Consider the following 21,294-nt stretch of genomic DNA (forward strand, 5'->3'; position numbering starts at 1 on the left):
CCCATCTCTGCTGCAGCTTTGGCTTGCAGTGACCGTGGCTCAGCCTAGCTGGGAGCGGGGCCTCGTCTTTTTCTGTGGACTTGATCTCCAGAAAGTTGCTAGAGAAGCACCAGAGTCTCAGACAAGCAAGCCCTTTCCTTGTGCACCAGGGTGGTGGAAATTTTACCCTGGCCTGAAGATGTGTGAGGCCCAAGCGTCTGCTGCGGCGGGATGCGTGTTGAGGAGGGGCCTGCGGAAAGGAAAAAATAAAAATTGGTTGAAATGAATTTCCAAGGAGGTGCTTTGGAAATGGCTGAAGAGCCTAGCTGCCTGGAGCCCGCGCTGGCTCGAGGTAAAATAAGGAAGGACGCATCTGTGCTACCACCGCGCGTGGCAGGGCTGGCCCTCCGTCCTACCGTGCCCGAGCCGTGGGTGTGCTGGAGAAGGCAGCTGAGAGCTCCCCTTTTTATTTGGTTGCAGTCGGGGCCAAATCCGGCTCCCGGTGACGCTGGAGTTGAGCCAGGGTGATACAGCCAGCAGCTGTGGTGGTGCTCAGGTTCATACAGGTCACAAGGCAGAATCCGTCCCGTGGCCTTCCCAGCCTTCGCTCTTGTGCATCAGATCCCAGCCCAGCCCAGCGCCCCCCGAGCTTCCCATTTACCCACGGTGAAGCACACGGTCTTTCTCTGGGGAATGGATGAATTTCTGTTTGGCTTCTCTTTACTGGAGGTCTCGTTGGCAGGTCAACAAAATGCCTGGCCCTGCTCCTGAGGTGCAGGGAAGCACCGTGGGGAGCGGGGTAGCAGTAACAGCTATGGCAGCGCCGAGCTCGTCAGCTCGGGGTGACGAGGATCGGCTGTGGGCGCAGCTGGGAAGGTCTGAGTGGAGCCTGGAGGGTGCTTTGATCAAACTGGACCTATGGGTTGTGCTGGAAGCTGGTTTAAAATGACGTCCCCTTCTCTTTCCCCATTGCTCTGCAGCACTTTACCTGACTCTCCCCCGGACTCTGGATCAGAAGCCTACTCCCCTCAGCAGGTGAATGGTAAGTGCTTAAAAGAGAGAGCGGGGAGGGGGGGGAAGGAAAAAAAAAAATAATCCCAACCCCAACCCCAACATCCTCCCCCTCTTTGTTCTGTGAAAGTGGTTGGCTCTGAAATCTTTATCAGACGGGAGAAAACAGGCGGCTGCAATACGTGGGGAGATTATCAGTTAGTAAATATCCCTAGACTTTCGCCTATTGTTCTGCTGCTAGTCTTTGCAAGGGGGGAGAGCGAGCGAGAGAGGGAACAGGAGAGAAGGCAAGGTGGGAATCCACTTACACGGGAAGCGATCGGCGCTGTGGCTTGTCCCCGGGCAGGGTGGGATGTGGAGCCTGCGAGCCTCCTTGTCCTGCCCTCTGCCCCGGGTGAGCGAAAGGCAAGGAGTGCGAGCGCGTCCCTGAAATGGAGCCCAGCCTGGGGAGACAGAAATGAACCCGCCGTTCAGCAGTAAGTTCCTTCCCAGCCCTTCCCTCCCCTCCAGTGGGGCCAGCTGATCCTGGGGGTCTTCTGCTCCCCCTGCAAAGGGCAGGGAGAGCTGGGTCCCCCCAGGTGCAGGCAAGGTCACTGCCAGGCCCTCCTGGCTCCCCCTGGGGAAGCCACCGAGTGTTATTTGGTGCCTCTGGTGACCTTCACTGCTCTTTGGTGGAAGAAACTCCTTGGTGAGGAAGGAAGGTTGCTTCTGGTCTCCCTTCCCCCTCGGCAGCAGCACCCTCTTCCCCAGGCTCCAGCCCAGTCCCCACCAGGAACAGCGCCTGCTCTCTTTTTTTTTTTGATGGAAGAGGTCAAGAGTTCTGTTTATCTTGCTAAAAAAAATCCCTGGAATTCCTCCTGGCCCTTCCTTAAATATAACAAAGAGGCCGGGTTGCTCACCACGAGGAGAGCTGCTTTGACGTGCTGGCAGGGCAGCAGCACCTCTGCTTGGGGAGGAGAGGAGGCTCCGGCGAGCACCCGCAAAGCAGCTCCTTCCTCGTGAGGGAAGGATCAGATTCCCAGGCTTGTTTTTTCCCCTGGAGCTGGGAGCACGGGTCCTGTGTTTGGCAAATGCGTCAGCCCCTGTCCCCACCCTGGTTAGAAGCCTGTGGAAATTGGGATGTGCTGTGGGCACAGTGAAGACGCGGCGTCTGCCGCAAGGGCACGTTCTCGGATGCTCGTGCGTGGGTTGTCCCCTGAAAACCGCACCAGGCCTCCCAGCTTGGACCCAACCCGCCTCGGCTGAGCACGCTGCAGGGTCAGGATGTTCACTTAAGATGTTGTGAAGACACATTTCTTGCCGTGTTTCCCAGGGGAGGACACGAGGCTCCTCTCCCAGCCCTGAAGCGGCTGTCCTCTGCGGGCTTGGTCTCCGGAGGTTGTTCTGAGGCTGTTGGAAGCTGTATCCATCAGCTGGGCTGAGCGGTGCCAAAGCTGCCTGGCCGGCAGCGTTGCTGAGCCGTGCTGGTCCTTGCTCCAAGTTATGTGGGTGGAAGTCGTGTGCTTGTCAGGATGGCGGGAGCAGAGCTGGGTAAGGCGGATGTCGTGCCCGGTACCGTCACTATCCGGCTGAAAAGCCGAGAGATTCTCTACCCCAGGGATGTCACCTGTCAGCCATTGCATGGAAGCAAGGGTGCTCTTTGGTCCTGAGCTCCAGACTCCTGAGAATGGAGACCTCCCCTCCTCCCTGGAGCCCTAGTGCTTGGCTAGTCTGTCCCTGAGACAACTCCAGAAGGGAGGGTGGCCCAGGAACAGGACCCTGTCTGTGAGCGCGGGCAGAGGAATCCCGTTCAGTGTGTGCTGGAAAAGGGCGCTGAGAGGTCTCGGCGGGCAGCAGAAAGCCTCTGAAGGGAGCAGAATGGGTGGAAGCAGCCCTGCCCTGGCAGCCTTCAGTAGGAGGGCTCAGCGTAAATACATTTTGCTTTTCCAGACCTCGCAACGGGAGGAGTTTTCTGATTCCTGGTCAAGTGCTTTGACCTCATTAGTCAACCCCTGACTGGTTGTTCTGAGACCAAAGTCCATCCAGCCCAGTGTCTGGCTCGAGGCTGGCTGGTGGCACCTGCTTAGGGGAGCAGCCTGGCAAAGATACCTCCGCTGTTACCCCCCTCCATGTCCCCACAGCAAGCTTGGGCAGTCCCTGGATGTGTTTTCTCCCTCCTGCAATTTGCTGGTGCTTAGCTTAACCTGATGTCCACAGCGGGGTGCAAAGAAGCTTTGGCTTGCACTTAAAACACCTGCAAAGTCACTTGTCCCTTCCCACCCCTCGGTTTCCTTAGACCCCAGGGCCAAATGCCCCAGGAGTCCGTCCGTCCTTTCTGCAGGACCTCGGTACCCTGTGGGGACACCCGAGCGCGCAGGCTAACGCAGACACCTCCAGCCGTTAGGCAGAGGCTGTGCAAACAGATGAGCTTTGTCCTGCTGGAGAGAAGGTCGGTGGAGACTTGTTTTGGGAGGCTGGGGATCAGCCCGTGCGCTTCCCATGGGCAGGGAAACACGGCGAAGAGCTGCTGTTCTGAGGCAGTGGCTCAGCTGCACGTTTGGTGACTGCCTGGGCTTTCCAGTCCCGGTTTCTCTTCGGTGATGTGCTTCAGCACCTGCCTTGCTACCAGGTTTTGGCCAGACCTGTCCGAGCGTGCTTTGCCGGGGCACAGATTTGGTGCGCTGGATTCTGGGGAGGTCTCAGGAGGGTAATGTGGGTTTAGCTGGTCTTTTTGCTGTTATTTGAAGGGCCGTGCTGTCAATCTCCTTAGCAAGTACAGGCTTTGGGAATGGTATTGAGATCTTCTGTTTTAATGCTGGGGTGGGAGGGAAGGACTTCCGTGTAGGAGAGATGTTGAACTTCCACACGAGGCTTCAGTACCCGCTTCTCCCGGAGCTGCCTGTTAATGCCTCAGATTCCCGCTCATCTACATCCAGGATGTTCGTTCACATTTTCCTGGGACATTTAAATGAGAAAATTTGCAAATTCTTTCAGTCATATTTTTCTCAGCATGACATCTTCAGCGTGCGCTGTTCTGAAAAGTTTCTCTCACGGGTGAAATCTTGAGCACTGAGATTTTTCTGTGGACGGATTTTCTTGCATAGATCTGCTCACAGCCTTTGTCAGCTCATTTCTCCTGTGTCTTGCGCTAAAATTGGTGATCATTCTTTTAGTTTTCCTGTATTTTTTTACTGTGATTCTTCACTTGCAGAATCTAGCGGTGGAAGAGTTTGATTTCGCTATAGAAGCCTGTTCCAGGTGAAGAGTTTCTTCTCTTTACACTTTCCTTCTCCTCTTTACAGCTTCTGCAGTAAAGAGAAGCTGGAATAAGACATCATCGCAATTCATCAGACTCCGATCTTTGCCTTCCACTTGCTCATGGCATAAGCTCACTCTTTTTTAGGGTGCATTAAAACATAAAAATAACCTGCTGAACATGATGCCAACGCTAACTCTTCCCAGGAAGTTTGGAGCAGGCGCTTAATCCTGTCGTTATGGCTGAGTCCTGATGAGACGGAGGGTAAAACTTCACCCGTGTGGTGCTGGAGCGACCGGTCCTTCGGCGCTGTAGGCAGTGTCGTACAAACACCTGAGTTCAGAGAACACAAAAATCATGTTCTGCTCCATCCGAGATGAGCTCTGAGCCTGTTCAGGTCTTGCCAGCCCACCAACTTTTGCCTCAACGCGTGTATTTTTCTTTAGTAAAATGATTTCTATTATTTCCTTTGGAGAAACCACTAATTTCCAGTCATTCTCTGGGTGCGTTGGGTGAGATTCAGCCATGTTGCTTTACTTTGCACACTTTACTTTTTGCTCTTAGCCTCCAAAAAATGTTTTGGTTCTAGTTAAAGCCCTCAGCTGAGCCCCGGCATTGCTGAGCAGAGAGTGTACGGCTAGCTGGAGGCCTAAGGAGCTGCAGAAAGGGAGCTGGATTTGCATGCCCCTCCACACGCCAAGCATCTCTTTTGGTGGGGATATAGTCAAATCAACCCTAATTATGGCACGGCTTTAGTGTCCAATCCCAAAGAGAGGAGGAGAAACATAGGATCACATTTGAATATCCTTTTTTGTTTATTTAAATTTAGAGATCAAAGCTTCCTTCTGGTTTAAATTTTTAAAAAACCAAACCAGTGTCCCACAGAAGTCCTCAGTGGCGATGCCGATGAGCTGGAGGTGCTTTTCCTTTCTCTCGTTGTTCCCATGCCTGGCTCTGCTCTTGCTGGAGAAGAGCACAGCAAGTGCCCTTGCACGGTAGTCGTCTAACGCAGCCCCAAGCCTTCCTTGGTGCCCCCAGCCCGAGCTGGGTGTGGGCATCCTTGGGACATCTCTCGGCTGGGGCTACAGAGGAGACCGGGCAACGCACCGAGCTGGGAGCCCGAGCTCTCGGCTGACCAGTGCTCTGTGGGATGAATCCCACCCTTGGCTTCTCAAGGCTCCCTCAGTGGGTGAGAGTCTGGTTTCTTGGCAGGCTGTTGGGCACCACAGCTATGAGGAGCTCTGGCATCACGAAGTGGGTCTCCTTTGCCACAAGAGCATATTGCTGGGGACTTCCCTTGTACCATGCCCAGAATCAGTAAAATTGGGCAAAGTTCCAGTGCTTTCTCTCCAGCTCTGCATTTCCAGGCACAGGCTTCAGACCCTGTTGCTGGCTGTTGGACTTTTGCCCCCAGCTGTGTTTTCTTGGTCCAGGCAGTTCCTTGGTGCTGCAGGAATATTGTGGTTGATGGATTTTCTATTTGAAGGGAAATAAAAAGCTAACACAAAAGCTGCCTAGGAATTCCTGCAGACTTCACTGCAGAGGATCCACGCGAGGTAGCTAGGAATGTTTGTGGAAATCTTCCTTGTTGTCCCTCAGCCTGAGGACCTGGTTGCCCTTTGAGTTTTGGTTCTTTGAGCTTCAAGATGCTGGGCCTTGCCCGCTTCCTTTGTGCTTACCACTTCTTGTCTCACCTCTTCTCAGAAGACGTACGGTACAAGACACCTGCTTTCGTAGGATTGCGTGTCCCTGTATCAGCTGGTCAGCCAGGTCCTTGCTCTGCAGATACCACTTGGACAGGCTGGGTCTGAAGTTGGCAGCCAGGGCTGCTGACATGAGGAAGGAAGCACTGCTCTGGTTCTCATGCTGGGGAACCCTGGAGGTGTCTGTGGGATGCTGGGGCTGTCAAGGAACGTGGGAGGAGAAGTCAGTGCAGGGCAAGGTGGCCATTGCAATCACAGAATCATTAAGGTTGGAAAAGACCTCTGGGATCATCAAGTCCAACCATCAACCCAACACCCCCAGGACTCCTAAACCGTGGCCCCAAGTGCTGCATCTAAGTGTTTTTTGAACCCCCCCAGGGACGGTGACCCCCCCACCTCTCTGGGCAGCCTGTGCCAGGGCCTGACCGCTCCGGCAGGGAAGGCATTTTCCCTCATCTCCAACCTAAACCTCCCCTGACGCAGCCTGAGGCCGTTCCCTCTCGTCCCATCACTGGTGACTTGGGAGCAGAGACCGACCCCCCCCCCACTCCAGCCCCTCTCAGGCAGCTGCAGAGAGCGAGAAGGGCTCCCCTCAGCCCCCTCTTCTCCAGGCTAAACCCCCCCAGCCCCCTCAGCCGCCCCCCAGCACACTTGTGCTCCAGACCCTGCCCCAGCCCCGCTGCCCTTCTCTGGACACGCTCCAGCCCCTCAAGGCCCTTCTTGTCCCGAGGGGCCCAAACCTGAGCCCAGCATTCGAGGTGGGGCCTCCCCAGGGCCGAGCACAGGGGCCCCATCCCTGCCCGGCTCCTGCTGGCCACACAAGCGGTCGAGTGCTTCTGTGCCCACCCAAGATGGGGTGGCTTAGGGGACACGGCCATGCTGAGGCGAGGCAGAAGGGGCAGGGAGGTGTGGGTTCAGGAAGATAACCAGGACTGGGATGGTTCATGGGGAGAGGGGAGCTGTGTCTGTGCTGGACCCGGGCTTAGGACACACAGTGCATGGCCCTACCTGCTGGTCTAACAGCTATTACTCTTTCTCTCTTTCAAGATCCTCACCTCCTCCGGACCATGACCCCCGAAAACATGTGCCACATGACTCCCCCTTCTCGCTTGGAGCACCCTCCGCCGCCGCCTCCACCTCCCCCCCCCCACCTTCAGGGCCCCCCGCCGCCGCCCCCTCACCCTCACCAGCAGCAGCACAACCCTCACTACCCCGGCCTGCAGCGGGACATGTACATGAAGGCTGAGCCCCTGATGCCACCGTACGGCATCGGGCAGGGCATGGCGCCGGCCGACCTCCACCATGCCCAGCAGTCGCAGATGCTGCACCAGCTACTCCAGCAACACGGAGCAGAGTAAGGCCTCAGGGCGCTGGGGCTTTGCAGGTTATTGGTGTGATTTTTGGGGGGAAGGCGGGATGAGGGGAGGGGAGCTGGAGGCTTGCAGAATGCGTGAGGAAAACTACAGGGTTTAACTGCAAGTTAAGGAGCGTGCCCTGGTTCTGTGGGAGCCAGTCGTCAAGGTGGAGATGAGCCAAAGTGCGGGGCAGGGGTTTGCAGCGCGTGGCTCAGAGTTGGGAGGTGGGGACAGACAAGAGGAAACCAGAGATGTGCCTCGGTGCACAGATGGCACAGGGCTTGCCAGTCGCGGGCTGGGTGGGCAGAGACGCGTGGGAGAAGGTGGCGGCAGCGCTGAAAGAGCCTGCGGCTCCCTGCGTGAAGGTGTTCGTTTTTAGATGCCATCCCAGCTTTTTCCTAGCTAGGGGCTGTGGGGCTGTCACCTCCCCACCTCTTGCTTTCCTGCTCAGCCTTTGCTTTCCCTCTGCAGCCTCCCGGTGCACCCTGCCAAGAAGCGGAAACACTCCGAGTCGCCTCCCAACACCCTCAATGCACAGATGCTCAACGGGCTGATAAAGCAGGAGCCAGGTATGGGGTCCGTGCCACTCAACCCTGACAGAGTCCAAACGCCTCCCTGGCACCAGCCGGGAGCGCTCTCACCAGGTACGTGGTTTTTTTTCCTCCCCCCCATCCCCCTCCCCTTAATACCCCCAGCATGCAAACCCCTGCTGCAAGCCCGGGCACTCCGCTGGGCCAGGGTGCCTGGGAGGAGGGCACGTGAGCACCGCAGGGTGGCAGCCGGGGAGGCTCACCCTGGCACCTCAGGGCAGGAGCGCTGAGCTCCTCCTGGCCCAGATCTCGCGCCCGCGGCGGTGCCCTGGCAAGCTCCAGGCTGGCCGCACAGACAGTGCCAGTCGCTTCCTTGTGCTCTTACCCCGCTGGATGGTCTGTCAGAGTGATTGAAATGGATATTTTCCCCTCCCCACAGGCCTGATTCAAGATAATGACAGCTTGAATGGCTCCTACCTGGATCCCAACTACCAGTCCATAAAGTGGCAGCCACATCAACAGAACAAGTGGGCAACTCTGTATGATGCCAACTACAAAGAACTGTGAGTAATCCACCCACCTTTGAAGAAAGTCAGAGTCACCTTTCCTGTATCGATGACAAGGGACTGGGGTTGGGGGGATCATACCCGCAAAATGGGACAAGGATCCTCCTGGGCTCCCGCTTGTCCTCTCCTGTCACCTGCTGATCTCTGCTTGCCTGCACTGTGGTGGAGATACTCTCCCCTCTGTACCTTTGCCGTTGGGAAAGTTACTTCTCCGCACTTCTGCAGGGCTGATGGAGACTTAAGCAACGGGGCTGGCGCTGTAGGAGCCAGCAGAAGGCAGTTCAGCAGCTTCGGTGGCAGTTCAGCAGCCACTCAGACCTTGGTCTGCCATTGAGGGTTGTATTGGCAAATACAGCCTTGCCCTGAGCATGGGTTGCACCAGCAGCGCCCTTTCCTCCCGCCCAGGCTTACCAAGGTCCGGGGGTTTAAAATATCTGTTAGGATTTACTAGACAATGCATAGCGTGGATGACTGGAGGTAATCGAGAGCCGCTTCAGCGCAGCTTGAGAGCAGCATAAGAAGGAGCCTGAGGAGGAGGAGTGGGAGTGGTTGAGGGGGAAAGGAGGAGAGGAAGAAAGGAAGAGGGAAAGGGTTGAGGAAAGCTGGGAAGCCAGGAGGGGCAGCGAGATGGCGGGGAGGTGGGGGGAGAGGAAAGCTGGGGTGGCCAAGGTGGGTGAGGGGGCAGGGAGTGACTGGGTGGGAAGGTGGGCTCTGGGGGCTGCGCGGGGCTGGGGGCTGGAAGGAGAGGCTGCGGCAGAGGAGGGTGGAGGCAGTGCATGGACCAGCTGCATAGGGGAAGAGGAGTGCTCAGGAGGAAACCGCTCTGAATCCTCCCTGCATTCCTCGGAGGTGACAGAGATCTGGCAAGCAACAGGCTGGGTTCCAGGAACCGCTCGCTGAGCAAATGAACCCCCCTGTTTCCCCTCCTCCTCCTTCTGCACAGCCAGCGGCTGGTAGGGGTCCTCCTGGGGGACACGGAGGAGGGGGTGCTCTGTTGTCTGCCATACCAAATAACCCAAGACCTTGCCTGGATGGTGCTCAGGATGGTGCTCAGGCCAGTCGTGGAGGCTGCGTAGGACCTGTGGTGTGCAGCGAAGCAGCTGCTGCAAGCCCCAGATCTCCTGCTTTAGCCCAGCCCCACTCCTTGTGTCATCTGTAACGCAGGCCTGGCGATGACGGGGACATGCTATGGGTTGTTCCCCGGCGGACAAGTGGCTGTTGGTGTTGGTTACTTCTTTGCTGACATCCTGTCATTTGCAAAGCCTGTGTTTGTGGCTGTCTCCCCAACCACAGCAAGAGAGGGGTGATCTGGGGAGGTGGTAACTTCTGTTTTACTGAACTGTTTCCATAAAGGAAGCATCTCCCACCTTCAGGTGGAATAACAACACCCCGATTGACCTGTTCCTGTCCGGGGAAGGAAAATAAGGGAGAGGATTAACATGACAATGTGGGATTTCTACCCTGAAAGGTTGGACTGCATCCTTCACCGACAGCAGCATGCTCTGTGCTGCCCACTGGACTTCGCTCCTCTTCCCTCCCTGGTCATTTTCTCCACTGCTTTATACATTGGGACTGGGTAGTTTAGGCATTTTCCTGCAGTGTTTTTCTGTCTGGTAGTTTTAAAGCCATGGTGTAGCCTTGGATCCCCCTTTCCAGTGCATTTGGCAGTCTGCTGAAGCGTACATCTCCTCTGCTTCACCTTTCAGTATTTCCCCTGTGGCACGAAAGCTTTTCTTTAGGGTGCTGTGGCTTGGCACCCTTCCCACGGGGCTCCCTTTGCCAAACCTTTTTCCCATCATGTGTTGTGTTGACGTGAGGGTGACTTCTGGGAACTTGTGAGTAGCTCCGAAGTCCAGCCCTGCCCCTGCTCTCCACCATCAGTTTGCTTTTCTGTAGAGCGCTGGACAGGGGTAGCCGGCCATCCCTTGCTGAGACACACACGCCGTAGTGTCTCAGTCCCGGGTCCCTGCTTTCCTGCGCAGGGCAGTGTTTGCAGTCAGCTCCCGCCTCCTCCCGGCGCCGTCTGGACACGTCATCTCCATCACTTGGTTTTCAACCGGGGCCCGGGCGTCACTGGGCAGTTGTGACGCTGCCGTTTTCCCACCTGACAAAGCCACCTTCAGCTTTTCTTTCTTCTCCCAGACTCTGCTTTCGGGCCAGTGCTGCCTCCAGCTGTGAGCCTCGGTATCTTTGCCCCATGTCAAACAAGTTCTGAGAAGTTGGAGGCACCAGGAGAAGCGAACCCCCCGTCTCTATCTCGGGCAGCGCTTGGTCACAGCCTGCCAGTCCCTGGAGTGACCTCCCATCAATCCTCACAGGGCTTTCACTATGTGGGAGAAGCACAAATGCACCTCGTGTAGTCGGCAGGGTCCAAAGAGCTCTGCGCATCGTAGGAGCAGACCTTTCGCACAGCCTCGCTTTTCTCTTTGACAGAACGAGCCTCCCTTTTCCTTCCGTCTCACTGTTTACCTGCGCTGGGTAAAGGGTCCCTCATCTGAAACGCACCACAACTCTTTCAGCTCGTCCCGGACCGTTTGCAGGTGTTGCAGTCCCTGTTCCAGAGAGCTGCCCTGCGCCCGGCCGCCGTACAGGCCGACCGGCAGGGGCAAACTACGCAGTATTTTCTGCTGGGCACGGGCACGTCGATGGAGTGCTGCAAACCGCAGCTCGTAACCTCGGCAAACCCAGCCCTGCTCTGCTATGTTCTTTGGATCTGTGCTTGAGATCACTTGCCCAATACCTGCTTTTAGGATTTAGGGCGAAAGCCAGAGCAAACCTCCTTCTGTGGCATTTAGGTCATCATCCCGTTGTGTAATGAATAAATTCCTTTTAACTGACTTCATGTAGATTTTAGGAACCCACGTGCCGTTTGTTGTGGTGCTGGATTTGACCGGAATTAAGGGTTAAGGTCGAGGGTTGATTGATTAATTTTTAGTTACACACGACCTCAGTGGACTCTTCCTTCTTTGTGGTGGATTCGAGGCCAGGCAGCTCCAGGAGAGCCTGTGCAAGCAGAACCTGTTCCTAAATGGAAGATCGCTTCTCCTGGTACAGCACCGCATCGGAAGAGAAACACCAAAAAAGGTTGATCTTCCCCTCCTTCTCCTCGAAAGGCATTTTTTTAGGTTGGAGTCTCCTTCCTTTCTGCCTTTTGGGTATACCCAGCGAATGAGCAGGCACTTGTGCCTCTCAGAGGTCTGTGGGTATTTCCATATATACTTCAGTATACTTTAGTTTCCTCTGAGAGCATAAAGCAAGGACCAGCCATTCCCGGTCTGTTTTCTGCTGGAAGCTGTCCTCTGGTTTGTATGTGCTGTTAGAGCTTCCTGCCCCTAGAGGCAACGTCGCTTTTTCTTCCCGGTGATCCAGGTGCCCACAGCCTATTCACAGCCCCAGGAATTTGAATCATCTGAATAATCTGATTTTTCCTACTCTTGTTCTTAAGAAAAGAGACCAGAAAGGTGGGTTAAGGAGGGAGACTCAGCCTTTAGGATGCCACGAACCCCTAGGAAGCTGTTGAGGTTCTTACCCCAACGTGGTGTTCCTCACTAGTCGAGAGCTCGTAGGTGTCTTAACAGCGCCTGCTGCACGCAGAGAGCAGCTCTGTGCCCTGGCGCCTGCCAGGAGATTGGGAGATTGACTTCTCCAAAGCCCTCCCTGTTCGCAGCCTTCATGGAGGGGAATTTTTCAGCTTTGTAGTGCTTTGTCCTCTTCTGCCTCAGAGGAAGCCAGTCCAGTGGCTACTGCTGCGTAGGAGAGATCCAGCTCTGCTCCTGCATCCGAGCATGACACTTTCTGTTGGGCTAGTGGAATAATTGCTTTGTCAGTACTTATTTAATATATTTTTGGACCTATACAGAATAGTTTATGCTGGTGCCTGTGGATTGATGTGTAACATTCCACGCTAAATATAATCTTACAGGGCAAAAAATACAATTAAATCCTATGTTCTCCTCTCTGCACACTCAAAATTAGGTCCCTTAGTGTAGAATCACAGAATCATTTAGGTTGGAAAAGACCCTGAAGATCATCGAGTGCCCTAGTAAGCATCGCTCGAAGTTTTTTGTTCCTCAGAAGAGTTCCCTGCTGTGGTTTGTGATGATCGATAGCCCTGTGAGAGTTTGTTCCAACCTCCATCAGCACCATTCAAGCCCATTTAATGGCTCTCTTTTCTTATGCAGTGACTGTAGCTGTCACATCAGATCATATCCGTGCCTTGTGCCTGTGAATAAGTGGAAAATATCACCTCTGTTCAGTCATTTTCCTGGCAGAAAGCTACAGAGTAGGAGTCCTTCAACCGTTCCTTTTCTTCTGCTGCTCTGGGCTGTACCTCGGAGCCGAGCTCCTTCTCGGCCATTGCCGTGGCTTGATGAGACGGGGACAGCGTAGGGGGATGTGAACTCATTCTGCAGTTCCTGAGCAGCTTTTCTGCCTTCTAAGAGACCTGTACAGTGAATTTTGTTGTGTGAACGGCAAGAGATGCCCCATCCGCAGGCAGGCGTGGGGAAGTGGAGCAGCCCTGCAGCGGCCCTCTCTGCCAGGAGAAGAGCAAAGGGGAGCTGGGCTCCCACGAGCTACTCAGGTTTAATTTTGACACAGACTTCCTAGAAGTAGGCTGGATTAAGGAAAGGGAAGAAAGGAAGGAAGGGAGGGTTGCTGCGTGGATTCAAGTGGAGGTGCCTGGAAATCTGTGTCTTGGCTTGCTGGGCTTGTGTCTCAGGCTTTGCTTATGTGGGCTGAGGAATCTCTGTTCGTTGAAGGAGACCAAAGGCTCTGGATTAGTTTTATTGATAGTATGTTTCTCCTTGGCCTTTTGCACTGGTTTTGTGGTTTCAGACTCACTGAACCTTCAAAAGGGTTAGCTGGTTTCCAGCAGTGGTGCCAAAGAGGCCTGGAACCAGGCAGTTCACTAATTTACTCTTGGGAGCAGGAGTAATTCATCTCCCTGACAGCGTGCTCTGATAAATGCCAGCAGGCTCCCTCCTCCCTCTCCCCATTTGTTTACGGTTTGAGGTAAGGCAGCTGGCGAAGGGTGTTGTGCTCAACAGAAACATTTCCATGCTGAGGGCAGAGCCTCTCCGCTCTGACCCCGGGAGCTGGGCTGGTGCCGTTCTCTCCCCATCAAGCAAACTGGTGCTCTCCTCTGAAGCTCCGGGCTGCAGGCTGAACCTGAGCTTTCAGGCTTGCGCTCCTTGGTTGGAAGAAATGTCCTTATAAACAGCACCAAACCTGGCCTTGCTGCAGATCCTGGATCTCACCAAGGGGACGGAGACCAGTGCGACGCGGTCCGGTCCTGCTGGCCGTGTTTTGGGTTAGGTGACGAGGGATGCCTTGGGCAAAGCCCTGTTGGCCTGCTCGACTGATCCCGCGGTGATGGATCACTGAGGTCTGGCTCCCTCACGCCGTGAGTGTGTCTCACGTGAAGGGCCGGCGTACGGCGCTGAGCTGTGGACGCACCGGTGGGGTTGTGTCAGCCTGACGAGGGCTGGGTGAGACGGCTGAAGGTTCCAATCCTCCATCCTGGTGGTTGTATCCTGGAAGGGAAACAAAGCAGGGACTGCATGGAAATAGTGAGTGGTCCTTGAATTAGGGGTCTCCAGGCATTATGTCTTAGGAGTGGTTGAGATATTGGGGAACCTGGAAGGAAGGAGGAGAGAAATGGGGGAGACTTTTCTTCCAAGGAGGCAAAAATTGAGGCATGTGAGCATCCCTCTGACAATCCTGCTCTCGGCCACGGATCCCTGTACAGCTCCCTTTTTATCAGAGACACGTTTCTCCTTGCAGCGCCTTTCCCTTTGCGTTGCACTTTAACGCGGAGGGCGAGGGTGCTCCCTGCTCCTCTACGTGCGGATGCCAGACGTGGCTGTGGGGAGTTTGTAACCTCTCACCCTCACTCAGATTGGGAGAAACCTCCTCTCCTCTGATCCTGGACTTCTAAGTCCTGCCTTAATCTGCTTTTGTCAGTGAGGGCATTTTGGCTAAAATAATCCATTTGACCCCAGACCTTTTATTCCTGACGCTTTGACCCCTGCACTCTCCCCAGGAAAAGCCAGCATGGCTTTGGCTGCCCCCGGGCTGTTGACTTGTCAGCGGCTGGTGTCACCCCTAATCCCAGGAACCGCTTCTGCCTCGGGGTCACCTGCCCTTCCTTCTCCTACCGTCCCGCTCACGGCAGCCGCCCAGCCAGAGAGCACGGCGCTGCCAGCCTGCTGCCCGAGGGCTGGGTCCGGGGCAGGGTGCTGGTGACTCTAAGGTCTCTGTGGGTTAAAATGAAGGAGAGGATGGTTTTTCAGAAGCGCCACCGGCATCCTTACGGTGCCTCGGGTGGTGATGTCCCCGCACCCCGTGGCGGTGGCGGAGTGGGTTTGCTGCTTCCAGGTGGGATTTACAATGTGAGAGTGAAAAAAGGACTGGAATAGGAGGTCCAGGGGTTACCCGGCCCTGCGCACTGTCTGCAGTGGGGGGCAATCTGGGAGCAGGTCCTTGGCTCAGCCGGAGGTGATGGGCTAAAGGCAGAGGGCTGGGGACACCCGTGGCCTCTCCGATGCCTGGAAAGCAGCTCCGTGCCTCCGATCTAGCCCAGCGCAGGGGTCCTGCTCTGGGGGATGCACCAGCCGCAGCCGTCGGGGAAAACTCAGAGAGAAGGAGCCTCTGAGAAGGGGACTCTGGAGGGACCAGGCGTCTCTAGAAGACAGAGGAAGGAGACCACGACTGTCTGCTGTCTCTCGACGCATGTTTAGCAGCCATCAGTTTGAGTGATCTTAACCAGAGCATGTTTTAGAAGCATCGGTGGTTTGGAAGTTTGGTCAGTCCCTTCCTCTCGCCTGCTTTCTCTGTTAAAAACCAGTGGGGCAAGTGGGGAATGCTCAGAGGTCCTGGGCAGATGGAGGCAGAGGGAGGGGGTCTTGGTGAAAGCAATCGGGAAGAGCTCCAGCACCCCTGGGGTGAGGGCGGAGGGTGCTGGGGCCAGCCCAAGCCCCAGCTCCCCATCCAGAAGAGCCAGATGGAGAATTCAGGGCTGAGGCCGGGAGGAGGGTGAGAGCAGAGGGGAATTCCTCTCGTGCTTCTGGGCTAAGGTAGTGCTCTGCTCCCACCGTCTGGTTTGTGTTCGGGGCATGGCACAGCAGCCCCAGGTCCCTTGGGTGCAAGAGATGAGTAGTTGCTCATGGCCATCCCAGAATTATTCATGGCTGCCTGGAAATACCCGCAGGTTTTATCCGTATTAACCCCTCCAGCGTGGGGGGGCAGAACGCCTTTCCTTCCCAGCAGAAAGGCAAGAGTGGCCTTTCTGTATCTCCTGCTTCTCAGAGCCTGCTGATGTCTGCCTTGTCCACCACTGTCAGTCTGTCCACCTCCCACCCCGTTGCTCTGGGCAGCACCTGTCTGTCTGTCTGCATTAAGAACAGGAGGTAGAAGTCAGAAGTGGTTTGATTTTGTGGAAGAGCGCTCCATAATTTTTAAGCCTGATGTCAAAGGCTAGGCTGAGCTCCTCTTTACTATAGTTCTTTAATTAAAAACAATAGGATTTTGGTGTCCTGCTAGAACTGCTTGATGGGGGGGCGGGACGAGAGGCATCTCCTTCCCCGCTGCATAGGGCAGGCAGCACCCCGGGGGCCCACCAGCCCAGGTCTGGGTTTTTGGATGGTGAGAGAAAGGGGACTTGCTGCAAAGGCCACATATTTCCCTCATTCCCATGGTAACCAGCCCATTAAGGAGATGTAGATTAAACCTCCCCAGCTGGTGTGTGTTCATCGGGCTGCCGGGGCCCCCTCCTCCTCCTCTGGACCTGCCCGCTGGGAGCTGGAAGCTCTTTGCAGCAGCCGGAGCAGGTGGTTGTGATTTCGGCAGGAATCCGGCACGCAGGTGGTACCGCCTGGTAGCAGGGCCAGCGCAGGCGACCTCGGGAATGCGATGGGTGAAGCAAGCGGAGGTGTGGGACCCACTCACCCCCCGCCCAGGTCAGCCTGAGCTGCTTCTCCCCAGCGAGCAGCATTCAGGGGTCTGCTCCGGGCCTTGGGCGGGCTGTGGAGCTTGGCATCTCCGGTGAGTGTTGAGCCAGGGCTAAGCAGCTGCACTTTTTAGGAGCAGCACTAAGAAAGCAGATGCTAGCCTGTCGTGGCTTGTACTGTACTATGTTTATAGTATTAGTACTATAGCGTAGCATATATAGGCGTGGTTGCCCCAGCATCTTCATCAACTCCTAGTCACAGGAACCATATGCCTTTCCAGTTGAAGACCCACCTAAAGCAAAGCTTGCAGCTTCAAGGAGGTGCCGACCTTCCCTGAGCTCTCATCCCTGCGCAGCAGGCTGGGCTGCTGCGTGGGCTTAGGCAAGGTGTTGGGTTCATGCCAGGCAGTGCCTGCCTGCGCCGGTCAGCCCTGCAAGCACCCGAGAGCAGCGTCAGTGCAAGGCAGGAGGGACAGCATCCGAGGCTGTCTCTTTTGCCCCAGCGCAGCCCTCCTTCCCCTCCCACGTGCCTGCTGAGCCTCAGGATTATTTTGTGGCTGTATGTGTGAGTGGAGGTGGCCTTCGCAGTCTGCGGTGAGGTGGGACTGTTCACAACATGGTCACTGGCGGGACGTGGAGGTGGGACGTGGGTACATGGAGGTCAGCTGTCCCCCCCCCAGCACTTTCCACCCCCCGGTGGGGTGGTTCATGTGCATCCGCACCCCGAGATGTGTCCTTGTACCATGCCACGCGGACCCCTCCTTGCCTCTGCTTCTGGGTGTGTGGCTCATCCTTCCCCCGCCGCAAGCGCGAGCCTCTCGTGGTGGGCACAGGGCTCTGGTCTAACGCCTGCTGCCTTTTCCACAGCCCGATGCTCACATACCGCGTAGATGCGGACAAGGGGTTCAACTTCTCAGTGGGTGACGACGCCTTTGTGTGCCAGAAGAAGAATCACTTCCAGGTTACGGTCTACATCGGCATGCTTGGAGATCCCAAGTATGTGAAGACCCCCGAGGGCCTGAAACCTTTAGAGTGCTTCTACCTGAAGCTGCACGGAGTGAAGGCAAGCGCGAGCTAAGGGGCAGCAGTGAATCCAGCAGGGAGAAGGGGTGCTTGGCAGGTGGCTGGGATCAGGCAACACCACGTCTTCATGTGCTGAGTTGTAGGGGAGTGCTGAAGGCCAGAACAAGGCAGACCTTGAACTATGAGTCCTAAGATAGACTCAGTCACTGCCTGGGTGTCTTCAGGGCTGCCCTTACTCACCTCTGATTCCAAGGTATACAGGCACTTTGGGAAGATCCTTTCACCCTCAACTGCCCCCCTGCCAAGGGAGGAACCCATGCTTGGACATTGACCACACTCAAGTTGGGTGTTGCAAGTCAGTTGTACTGACTCATAGGAGGGCTGGGCAGGCAGCTGGCCTGTGCAGAGGCTGGGGAGAAGGAGCTGGGAAGGGGAAGGTCTCAGCTTTCTGCTCTTTGTCACATGCCCAAATCCTTCTCTCCAGCTAGAGGCCTTGAACCAGTCGATCAATATAGAACAGTCGCAGTCTGACCGCAGCAAACGGCCCTTCAACCCCGTCACGTGAGTATTGCCCAGTGTGTGTTCGTGTGGGGGAGATGCTACCAGGGAATAAGGAACAGCAGGAGAGGGTGGGGAAGGGCGCTGAGTCGGAGGCCTCAGGGTCGCACTGTGGGTATCCCACTTTCCACTTCCCTCCTCTGTTTCCCACGGCAAAGTTTTCCTCTCTTTACATTCCCCACTCCCCAGTTCACAGGCCTGCCTCGGTGGAGCAGACCAGGCAGTGGCCATTCCCCACAGAACCTCCTCTCTAGCGATGTCCTCACTCGCTCCTCTGTTATCCTTTCCTCAGGGTCAACCTGCCTCCAGAGCAGGTCACCAAGGTCACCGTGGGGCGGCTGCACTTCAGCGAGACCACGGCCAACAACATGCGGAAGAAAGGCAAACCCAACCCAGACCAGAGGTGAGGAGCAGAGGCGCCTTCTCCAAGCCGCCCTGAGCACCGTGGGTGCGCCAGTCGCCGGGTTGGGGAGGGGGGAGATGGGGGACAGGTCCTGAATTAGCCATCCTTGTCTGCGTGGAGGAAGAGAGGTGTTTGCTGTGGCCACAAGAAGGGTCTCCCCCAATCTGTGAGGGGTTAGGGACAGTGCCTGTGCCCTGCAGCACAAGGAGAGGGGATGTGCCAAGCCCACCGTGACAGCTTGGTGCCTCGGCCTCCAGAGGAGAAGCAGACTGGGCAGCTCCCAGTGCAGGATGGCATCCTGACCTCTCTCCCCTCTTGGCAGGTATTTCATGCTCGTGGTAGCCTTGCAGGCACACGCGCAGAACCAGAACTACACGCTGGCAGCCCACATCTCTGAGCGCATCATCGTCAGAGTAAGTCCCTCTCTCCTCTCTCAGCCTCGATGGATGCCCCACAGCCCTTTGCTGGGTGTCCTGGGCAATCCTCCTACCTTCCCCTGGCTTTTCAGTGCTTTCGCCACCCAGCCCTTGCTTACTTTCTCCAGACTGTCACTGCCTTGCTTGTAGCTATACCTATGCGTACCTGGGTTCTGGCTCCAGACTTCCCACACCTGCTTAGTCAGAGACACCTCAGGACATGCGAGAACCTGTTGCAGGATAAGGAAGGCATCCCATTCTCCCAAGGCTGGACCAGTGTCCAGGATAAAGCTGTTGGGAGTAAGGGAACAGTGTTGTTGGGACTCTGCGGCAGGGAGAAGGCCTCCAGATGCAGGAAGACCGGGTACCTTCCCAGGGCAGCACCTTTTGCATGTGCTAAGGCAGCAGTGCTCAAATGCAAGGGAGCAGAAGGAGATAGGCACCATCCCCACGCTCTCCCCGGGGCTCTGCTAGAGCACTCAGCTCCCAGACATGAAGGCAGGGGGTAAAACACAAACAGAAGGACCTCACAGTCTGCAGACAAGTAAGTCCACAATGAATTACGCAGCCTCCAGGGTGCCCAGTGCAGAGCTGCAGGGAATCGCAGGCGGCCTGGACTGCCCCGCCTCAACCTGCGAGCGGGACACGGAACCACGGCAGGATCCCGGGATTTGGGACCCAGGAGCAACAGCCATGTCACTTGGTCTCCTGCTGTCTTGTGTGGTTCTGCTTGGGGTTGTTGGAACGGCCCTGCTAGCTGAGGTAACAGACAGCTCAAGAAAGCAAGGATATTCCTTTAGGAAGAGGAGCAGAGCAGGCATAGCCTTGGTTCCCGCAGAGAGCGGCTTAGACAGGGCCAGCAGCTGAATGCCAAGGCTGCCTCGGCTGTAAGGGCGGTCTGGGATCTGTTCCCAGGGCTGGCAGTGGATCCCTGCCCCCGCCACTTTGCCTTGTGCTGCAGCAAAGCTCTGTCTCGCACCTCCACGGCCTTGCTGGTCCTCTGCTGGCTCTGCCCTGCCTGTCTGTCCAACTCCCTGGTGTACCTCCTGCGAGGCTGGGGCTGCCACAGCTCAGCCTCGAGGTCTTCCTAGGGCTGTAATTCAGTGTGCCGTGGGCTGGAGAGGGCACCTGTGCCAGGATCTGATGACCTGGACTGTTCATCCCAAAAGCCCCTTCCAACTTCTCAGAGTACCTGGATGAACGTGCTCCAGTTTCAGCTGAGATCTTCCCTGTCCCCGTTTTCCTTCTGCGGAGCAAGGACGCTGCTGTGCCGTCGGGGTGCTTCTGCTTATGCCAAGCCTTGTTTCGCAGCTGTTCCCCACCCACACCGATGGGGATGGCACAGTAGGGTGCCTGGCACCACCCAGGCCACCGCAGCAGCTTGGGGCTCTCTGACACCCATCTGTTGCCCGTGGCCTCCCCTGCTATACGGTCCCTCTGCATCATGCCTAGAGGGATGGGTCTGCGGGGCTCTCCGGACATCCTCGCTCTGTCCACATCTCGGGGTGCCTCTGCCCAGCAGCACCGCAGCGTTTCTCTCCCTGGTTTTGCTGCTGCTGCGTTTCAGCCCCCGTTTTTCTGTCTCTCCACAGGCCTCCAACCCCGGCCAGTTTGAGAGCGACAGCGACGTGCTCTGGCAGCGGGCACAGCTCCCTGATACTGTTTTTCACCACGGCCGGGTTGGCATCAACACAGACCGCCCCGACGAAGCCCTCGTGGTCCATGGCAATGTGAAGGTCATGGGTTCCTTGATGCACCCTTCAGATGTCCGGGTGAAGGAGGACATCCAGGAGGTAAGAGCCGGGCAAACCGGGCTGGGGTTGCAGTGATCAGGGGTCTGAAGAGGCACCACAGAAAGTGTGAGCGCCCTTGCGAGCCTGTTTCAGCTGCTGATTTTGACATGGTCCTTATGGGCAGCCTGAGCTCCTGACCAGATGGAAGGTGCCTTAGAAGGCTGTCTGTGTCTGTCTGTCCCAGGCACAGCCTGTCCACCGTTTCTTAGGGAATATTGACCCTTCCACTGCTAGCCAGCACTAGCGAATACAGAAGTTACAAACCTGGAAACAGGTGAATGCATCAGGTGGTACATTGGGGCTTGCCAGAGCCAGGGTGAGAGACTCAGCTCTGCTCCGAGGTTGTCTCAGCTGGATGTGCCTATACAGAAAAGCTGGGTACAATCACGTCTCATTATTTATGAGAACTGCCTTTGCCCTCTGCCTGTTTGTCCCCTCCTTCGCCACCCAAGGAACTTGTCCAGTGACAAGAACTGGAGATTAACCCCCATGCAGATGCTGTTTGTCCCAACGGCTGGTCTGAGCAGGGTTCAGGGCTGTCTCGTGAAGTGCTGCCTCACAAAGGTATTACCATGAGCTGTAGTGGGTTTTGCTGCTTGGAGTCAGAGTCATGGGAACCCAAGAAGCAACCTAAGGAGTCTCACGTGTCTGTTCTGTCCCAGGTGGACACCACAGAGCAGCTGAAGAGGATCTCCCGTATGCGGCTAGTACACTACAACTACAAGCCCGAGTTTGCGGCCACGGTGGGCATTGACAACACCTCCGAGACAGGTA

General features: G+C 56.2%; 1 protein-coding gene across 6 annotated transcripts in view; it reads left to right on the forward strand.

The window, feature by feature from the left end:
- MYRF (myelin regulatory factor) overlaps positions 1–21,294 on the forward strand; it is a 75,330-nt gene that overhangs the window by 39,681 nt on the left and 14,355 nt on the right. For 4 of the 6 annotated variants that reach the window (XM_064452994.1, XM_064452998.1, XM_064452993.1 and 1 more), the window contains exons 4-13: positions 960–1,021; positions 6,976–7,282; positions 7,755–7,927; positions 8,253–8,376; positions 17,195–17,390; positions 17,835–17,911; positions 18,201–18,311; positions 18,634–18,724; positions 20,320–20,520; positions 21,183–21,291. In XM_064452994.1, coding sequence (XP_064309064.1) covers positions 960–1,021; positions 6,976–7,282; positions 7,755–7,927; positions 8,253–8,376; positions 17,195–17,390; positions 17,835–17,911; positions 18,201–18,311; positions 18,634–18,724; positions 20,320–20,520; positions 21,183–21,291 — 1,451 coding nt within the window. Of the gene's footprint in view, positions 1–959; positions 1,022–1,227; positions 1,467–6,975; positions 7,283–7,754; positions 7,928–8,252; positions 8,377–17,194; positions 17,391–17,834; positions 17,912–18,200; positions 18,312–18,633; positions 18,725–20,319; positions 20,521–21,182; positions 21,292–21,294 lie in introns of those variants that run through there. The other 2 variants (XM_064452995.1, XM_064452997.1) reach the window with 2 other exon arrangements.

This window comes from Phalacrocorax carbo, chromosome 5 (assembly GCF_963921805.1).
Source record: "Phalacrocorax carbo chromosome 5, bPhaCar2.1, whole genome shotgun sequence".
Taxonomy (NCBI): Eukaryota; Metazoa; Chordata; class Aves; order Suliformes; family Phalacrocoracidae; genus Phalacrocorax; species Phalacrocorax carbo.